Raw genomic sequence first — 8,558 nt, 5'->3', positions numbered from 1 at the left:
TTAATTGCGTTGTAAATCTACCGCAGCTTCATTTAAAAAACAGCACCTGCTTTTCTTTATCAGGCAGCATCATCTGTTGAACATTAGACTTGTCTATACACCAGCAATTGCACGTGTAACAGGAGCAGTGGGCCCAATTTAAGGTGTTTAATTTCACAGCCTAAGGGCAACACTGGTTGACACATTTATAAAAGGTAGTTTTAAAGGTTTTTAATAGTTTTGTACAACAGTTGAAGCGAATGAAAGAATAACATAACGATTACTTAATTAATTACAACTAATTAAGGACCATGACTGATTCACTTAGTGGTAAGGGACAGGAAGTGGAGATTCAGTGTCCCGGCCTCTCACAGTGGGCTCCCACGAGCTCTGCGGACATTACTTTGCATTCACTGCCATCTGCTGGAATATGAGAGGCTGACACCCAAAGCACGATGCATTTAAATACAGTGGGGAATACTGGAATTGTTTTAAAGCATAGTAAATACAACGAGATGAATTGCTCTCGCATTTTACTCGCAGCACGCCTCATACACATGTGTTGCTTTAGCTCTGTAGCAAAACAGCTGCATCTCTCTATCAATTTATATGTTTTCTATAAACGTGCAGGGCTATTTCCTGACGCGTAAAAGACAAAAACTGAGATTTACGTGCATCCCTAAAAGCGCCGCAGGCTCTCGAGCGCTGCTGATGCGGATGTTGCATCTGCTGAATTGAATCACAAAGGAAAGCAGTTGTTTCCGAAAAGTTTGACCTCGGCTTTGAAGATGTCGCACACTGACAAGCACAATCAAGACAGCACCACACTGGCGGTGCTGGTAGCAGTTGGCTTGGCACTTGTGACTATTCTCAGTGTGTGGAAGCTAAAACAGTTCAAATATAGACTTATAAATGAAACTGGAGGTGCAATGTTTTATGGTAAGTGACGTTAGCTGAGAGCCAATTCAGAGCATCGAGTACGGAAGCCGTTATTATACAACACTTCCTGAACTCACAGTTGTAATAAAATACCAAAATGGTGATAAAACAAAGCCAATTTTTAGCCACATGTGGTCAGATTTGACACCTTAATAGGAATATATCGGCTACATCATTTAATTTTGCTTCATTCACCATTTTCTTGTTGGCAAAGCAGAGTTTAAAATTGTTTATAACTGACACAACAGCCACTAGCAATGTGATGTAAATTCACAGGCTAAACAAATTAAGAATGAGGACATTTTAAAGGCACAATACAACACTGACTTTTATGTGGGTGGTTGTTTGGTTCAGTGGTGATACATGACTCTAATATATTGCACAGGGTTTTACAATTTTGAATGCTTTTAAATGTATTTTGAAAGACCCAGAGACAAAATTGTTGGGGCATCTGTGCTTTAAATGATATTTTGGATAAGTGGCTTGTACACCACAATGTTCCTTGGGGTATTATATATTGTAGTACTTTCTTCTCCTCTATTTTGTGTCTGTGTATAATCACTTTGTCTTGTGCTGCTGCCTATCTTGGCCAGGACTCCCTTGATTTTTTTATTTTTTTTGGGACCTATCTGGGTTTAAAGGTCCAGTGTGTAGGATTTAGGGAGATATATTGGTGGAATTGGAATGTAAAATAATAAGCATGTTGTCTTTTATCACCTGAAAACAAGAATTGTGTTTTCGTTACCTTGGAATGAGGCATTTATATCGACATACCCAGCACAGACAAATCAAACACTTGCTCTAGATAGGGCCATTCATGTTTTTGCATTGGCCACTGTGGTTAGCAGCCTCTCTGCAACAAGCATCGTTGTAAAAACACTGATTTGTTAACACAAAACTGCTTCATTCAGGAGTTTTACTAGTTTAAATCACCGGGTCTGTTTGTCTTGGAAAGAAGGAGACCTCTGCGCATGATTCGGCTCCTGGTATAAACATCCCAAGTGTCTGGATTATGTTATGTTATCAGAGAAAAAAGGTCCCTCTGTGACAAGCCAAATAACATCGGAGAAACTGATTTGTAATGTGAAACTGCTTATTCCTGTTTTAAACGATTTTAACAACCAGGTTAGTTTGTTTTGGAGAGGAGACCACTGGACACTGAAGTACTCTAACTAGGAGATGTTTCAGCTAGTTGCAATCTGCAGTCCTCACAGCTAGATGTCACTAAATCCTCTTAAATCATACACACTGCTCCTTTAAATGAAGGTTAAATTAAAATTAAATTGGCACTGGTCTCAACCTTTTAATCCAAGCTACCATTACACCTAGTAGGGTGTAATACATGCCAGGTAGCTCCAGATAGCACCAGCAAGTAGTATACTAGATTCATGCATTATGTATGTAGTTTGTGGTTTCACTACTGTTTCATCACTACTGCAACATCTAATGTAAATCATGTTCCTATATGTGCTACATTTGTGTCCCTATTATGAGCTTCTTTCTTTTAATCTTCCATACCACTGTTTTATGCATTACAGTAGCTGCATAATGATTTATGCACTTCAGGAATATTTCTGTATTTGCCAGTTTTTTCCACAACAGCAGTTTTGTCTTTCTTTTTGTATTCTCCTGCAGGCTTGCTTGTGGGTTTAACACTGAGATGCTTGTCATTTGACTGGGGCGAACATATGGACGACATGGAGACCGTGTGCAGCTGTGGTGCTCTTAACAACACTCCTCGCTTCTTGACGGTGAACATCACATCACACTTTCACTGTTTCAGACACGTTGGGAGAGTCAGCCAGCGATGCCCACCGGTCTCAACCCCTCACGTGGTAACTATGGCAATTTGATTTGACCTGCACTTCAAATACATGTTACAAAAGTGAATTATTTATGTGGGTAGCTGCAGGTTGTGACACAACATAGCCCCTAATGGAAAGTGAAACAACTTGTCTCAATAAAACATTTGTTTTAAAAAGCTACATAGTCAATATTGCAGTGGGAACACGTGAAAACAAACTGCTCAGTTCAGGATGCTTTCTTTTCCTCTGATGTAGTTTTATTTTGTCTGAAATAACATTTTCTTTCTCATTGTCTCTCCTTTGATCACATCTATATTTCGTCCCTGGTGTATGCTGGGTATTTACATCAGAACAGTCTCCTCTAATGGTGCTCAGTTATTGGTTTTCCTCTAAATTACTTGCATGGTCTGTTTGTTATTAGGGCAGCAAGAGAGTGGTGGAACAGAGAGAAACAGGGCAAGAGAGCAATTTAACCTATATTAAGGATTTATTAAGGAACAGATAGGGGAGATTACATTTTCAGGTGTGCGGTGCAGACAAGGGGGAATTAGGAGACGGCTGAACACAGAAACCAATAAACAGACTAGATACATAGACTCTAGCAGAGTAGATAAAGCAACACAAAGGGTCTGATCAATGAACAAAAAAGGCCCTCTGTTAACATTTTCTGAGAAGCATGTTCCTGCCAAAAACTGGGAACATAAACAGTGTGAATACAATTACAAAACCTAGTTTATTTCTTCTTGAAATCTGGGCTCCTCTCAAGACATTTGACTAGTTGTGTGTTTACATGCAGAGTTCCCATAATGAGATACTCTTGCAAAGGAGATTGGTGCCAGATTGCTCTGCACTGCAGGAGAGATGTGAGATAGTTAATCTCAAAAGGCACTGCAGCTTTTTTCCTCTGCAATAGAGATGGCCATCTCAACCTGTGACACAGAACACGGTAATGGATGTGAATGTCCACCATCTGTTATAAAGTGGAGGGAACTATGATACTGTGAACAAATATTCCATATCACATAAGGCTATGCATACTGTATATCAACAACGCTGCCTTAATGTAGCAGTAATGCACGGCTGCATATGATTTGATGCTGAGAGTTTAATTAGCACTTAGCCGTTATGTTTATGAACCCTGCTGACTCAAACAGAGGCTTGGTCAGGGCAGATGTTGTTGCAATTTATATTTCACAATTAAAAGATCTAGTGTCATTTTGTTTATGTGAGAAGTATAATGTTGGACCTCTATTTAATACTGAAGTGATACTGATACTTTTTTTCTGCATATAAGGATTGTTTATCAAAGTACAGTATATTTATGGTATTTTTTTTGTCTTTGAGGTAGAACTGGACCTTAAAGCTGAGGTAGACAGTTTAATTTTGGCGTCACCAGGCAAAAATCCCATAATGAACTTGGAGCTCATTGTAATTGAAGTGGTCTTAGAGAAAACTAGACTTCTTCACTTCCTCTTGGCTCCGTATTCAGGCTTTAGAAAATCTAGATCCTGATGAGGGACTTTGGCAAATCACAGGTCTTTTCAGGGAGAGGGTGTTCCTGTTGGCTGTTCTACAAATGCAAATGCGCATGCACATCCCTCCGGTGAAAGATGGATTCAGTGGCAGAGAATCTTGCAGTTAAAGGGACACTGTAAAGCAACCCCAAAACAGGAAGACGGACCTCTCAAAAACAGTCTTGAAAAGAGTCTGGCATTAAATACAATAAAACAAATGTCACTATCTTTGAAGTGTTTTAGACCTGAACGCAAATGTTGCTAATAGCTTAGCCTTTTCTTCCCTGGAGCCAAAGGCTCACAATTGCAGATTCAAGTTTATGTTTATGTAGCAAACATTAGCTAGAGTTTCAAATCACAGTGTGTTCTCCGCTTCACTCTCCGCCGCTACAGACCACCTTGCGGGGAGGAGAGCAGGCAGCAGCTCCAGAGAAGTTCCCCCAGTTATCAGTCACAACAACCTAAATCCAGCCAGCGCAAACCCCACCCTGACTCTCAGTGGGATCAGCAAACTTTCTGTTGCTGCTGTTACACAAGATAAAGTGTTTGCACTGGCTAGAGATGCTTCAGCTGATGACTGAAGGTACACATCTGGAGCTGCTGCCCACTTTCCTCCCAGTAAGGCAGTCCACAGCGGTGGGGAGTGAGGTGGAGGGGCGGTGGGGTGTCAAGCTGACTAATTCATGTCTTGTCTCTGGTTTGATGAACAGAGAGAGAGTGGGACAAGGAAGGGCTGAGTGGATATGGATTACTGTATGAAGCGTGTGCTTATGCCTGTGGTTGTCTAGTAGGAGGGGCTTAGGACAGAGAGAGGACAGCTATAGGAGGAGGGAGTATTTTCCAATCCTTTAGGCTTTTTCTTTTGTCTTTTCTCAGATCTCTGCCTGCCCCAGCTTTAAGCCAGAGTGCTGCAAACTCCTTGCAGCAACTATTTGTTAGAAAGGAAATAAGTCCGAGACTCTAATATCACTAAGTAGAAGAGCCTAAGCCTTGATATGGGCTTCTGGTTGTCATCAGTATTATTACTGTTTTCTTGCACGCTCTCGTACTTCGGCAGTGCTATCAGGGAGATTTGTCATATCAAAGAAACCAGCCAATGAGCCGGAGATTCAGCCACACGATGGCGAACAAGCACGAGAGGATATGGGGTGAGCGTATTTGAAATTGTATTTATTAATCTCGCAGAGATATTTCAACCCGAGAGAAAGGGAGTAAGTGAACCATGAACCTCGCAAATCATCCAGGCCAAGTGTAACTCTTCACTAATGGCTTGGACTCTTTGGCCCCTTTGAATGCTGGGGTCTCATTAGCAAACCAGCAGAGGCTACCACAAAGGCCATTACATTGGTCAGACCATTCTGTGTAGCCTTCACGCCATTAAGCCTGATTCATATGGGGACCTAGCAGGGAGAGATAAGAATTTCATTGCATTACTGGGTCCATTATGTGCCACTGGGGAGTAAAGCATTAAAGTTTGTGGTCTGATTAAATTTAGTGCTGCTCAGCTGAAGAGGCAATTAGTGTGTACAACACACCTCCATCCTGGACTCTGTGGTGCAGGTGGCCCTTAGAATAAAACCACTAGCACATACATAATTTATTGATTACAGTATCTGTATTATTCTCTGTTATGCCATTTTGTATTTGTCATGCACAGCCTGCACAGATGAAGAAATACATATATATTGTGCTGGGTGGGTAATTGCAGCTGCAAAAAAGTAATTTATATTGAGCCACGTGATAGGAGCAGAAAGATGGGAGCAATTTGTAGCTCTGGCAACCATTTCAAGTGTGAATTACTGAGAAAGCACGGAAGCTCTCCATACTCTATAGGTGGCTTTCCAGCATTGGAAATCATAATTAAAGGAATATATCCATATGTACATCTGTGAGTGTTCACCAAAATGCACTGTGTTCTGGAAAAAGACAGACAGAAGCATGCCGATATTCATTTGCCCAAATATTCATGCTAATCAAGCTGCTTCAACATTTTGTCTGTTCTTATAAGGCAAAATTTCAAATGGTCTGTGAGCACAGTCCTATTACAGCAAGAATCATCACCACCACATCTCTGGAATTTAATTGAACTGGAATTTAATTTTGAGCAATGTAATGAGACCTTGTGGGCTGCAGGAAACAGGGAAAAGTAGCATTATTTTGATCTGAATTGAATATCACTGCCGTTTGATCCTCCCAATGTACCCACAATAGACATAAAAAGGATTCAAGGATGAAGGACATGAAAGGCTACCTATCTGAGCGGCTTGTATTGCATCATGTTGGCTGGGATGAAAAACAGAGAGAGAACGTGCACGGTATATTAAAAAATACCCTGCATTGTATGTTACTGTTTATGTTGAAGGTAATGTAGGTTGTTGTGATCAGCAGCTGGGATTCTGTTTTATGTTAATCCGCCTATTGTCTCAACACGTGCGGCGATATGGACGGTCCCTGCTTATTCCCATTGTAATGAACGCTGGGGAGCCTCTATGGTGAACACTGACACAGCTAGTTAGACTTCTCACTTTGTATTATGCTTTGCTTTAATCAGCTGAGAAAGTCTGAGTCAGGGCGCTTGGACAGAATGCTAATGCAGTACATAGTAATTATATTATAGGGTGCTCTAAGGTGATCTAATGCCCCATCTAGTGGCCTTACTGAAGGCTCTAAGTTTGCTGTTTGAAAGAATTTCCTAACATAGCATTTAAACAATCAGTAACATGGTTAATGTGCAAAGTGATGGTTTTTCTAGACAGTTGGGAGCATACCTAACTCTGCGCAGTGGCACCTATAATGCTTACAACTGCAATTGTCATGTGTGGGAACAATAAAAAAAAAAAAATGCCTGGAGTGCCACACTTTTTCCTGTTAACAATATGCTAGAGAGGACAGAAAAGGTTGTCGTGGTACCTGGAGACTATTGTGACATTGGGATTCAAACAAGAAAAAAAAAACCTGTCTCCTGTCTGCCAAAACAGAGCCGCCGAAGTGAACGATGTGTGTGTAATATCTGTCTGTCAGCCAGTCACATTCAGTAAACGGAGTCCCTGTGCTCCCCACGGAGCCCTGTCAGTCACCAACACAACAGCTCTGTCTCTTACAGGAGACCTTTGATCCCAAGGTCCTTTTCAATCTGTTCCTGCCACCCATCATCTTCCATGGAGCTTACACCCTTAATCAGGTGAGTCTGGCGTCCTGACATGCCTCCAAGCACAGGGAAAAAGACATCATCAAAGGGCTTGCCTTATAGTTTGTGCTGCTGGAATTTGAGTAAATGTGTTGAATACTGTTGACCTGTTTGTTTGATGTTACTAATTGGTGTTCATTTTCATTTCTGCTCTAGAGGCGATTCATTGAGAGTCTTGGATCTGTTGTGACCTTTGCATTTTTGGGTACTATAATCAGCTGTTTGATCATGGGGTAAGCATTTTTCCTGTTCACTCACACAAATGCACACATCAAAAAACACAACACACAAACTTAAGATGCACAGAGGTGAGAGAATAGGTGAGGCACTGGAGAACAGTGGCTTTTCATGTAGTTGCACTGTGCTTAATCCGAGCCTTTTAACTAAGTCATGGACGGAACAATAAAATCCTGGATTAATTTTCACTGCTCCTTGTGTTAACACAGTCCTTTAACCTTTATCAAGATGGACACAGGCAGTTAGTGTCTGACACTGAGGAACATCAGATGGTACAAACTGGAAGTCTATAAAATGTAATCATATGCACAACTATTTTGAGAATCAATTAATTGCTTCAGTCATTTTTCAAGCAGTAATGTCCAACTGGTTGCTGGTTCCACCTTTTTTAAAATATTTTTTACAGCTTTTGCCTTTATTAGACAGGACAGATTTAAGTGTGAAAGGGGAAGAGAGAGAGAATGACATGCAGCAAAGCGCCACAGGCTGGAACTGAACCCTCGGCCGCTGTGGCAAGATGCCCCCGTGCATGTGGTACCCCCTCTAACCACTGTCACTTATGATAGTAAATGAAGAGTCATTGGGTTTTGGACTGTTGGTGGGACAAAAAAAAGCTAGTTGAAAATGTCACTTTGAGCTCTAGGAAATTGTGATCAGAATTTTTTTGTCATTTTATAGAGTAAACAATCAATGATTTAAACGTGAAAATAACTAGCACTAGATTAATTTCTAATAAAATTAGTTGTCAGTTGCAGCCTTGTACCATTTGTAAATTACAACAATAGATAGTAATTATCATAGTCAAATGCTCTTGCAGTTCATACACAGCACACAAAAACAATGTCATTTACTGTTTTTACTCAGACTGCTTTTACAAAGATTTAATGAACGTCTTTC

The 8,558-nt window shown here is 40.7% G+C and overlaps 1 protein-coding gene across 1 annotated transcript in view; it reads left to right on the top strand.

The window, feature by feature from the left end:
• Positions 1 to 724: 724 nt before the first annotated feature.
• The window catches only part of LOC117265084 (sodium/hydrogen exchanger 9-like), a 106,469-nt gene continuing 98,635 nt past the window's right edge, over positions 725 to 8,558 (top strand). Inside the window, exons 1-4 of the mRNA XM_033639476.2 lie at positions 725 to 918; positions 2,554 to 2,753; positions 7,341 to 7,418; positions 7,581 to 7,657. Of these exons, the coding sequence (XP_033495367.2) occupies positions 768 to 918; positions 2,554 to 2,753; positions 7,341 to 7,418; positions 7,581 to 7,657 (506 nt within the window). The 5' untranslated portion in view covers positions 725 to 767. The remainder of the gene's footprint in view (positions 919 to 2,553; positions 2,754 to 7,340; positions 7,419 to 7,580; positions 7,658 to 8,558) is intronic.

The sequence above is a fragment of the Epinephelus lanceolatus genome, chromosome 20 (assembly GCF_041903045.1).
Source record: "Epinephelus lanceolatus isolate andai-2023 chromosome 20, ASM4190304v1, whole genome shotgun sequence".
Lineage (NCBI taxonomy): Eukaryota > Metazoa > Chordata > Actinopteri > Perciformes > Serranidae > Epinephelus > Epinephelus lanceolatus.
Note: the sequence above shows the minus strand (reverse complement) of the source record. Positions and strands in the feature narration are given on the sequence as shown.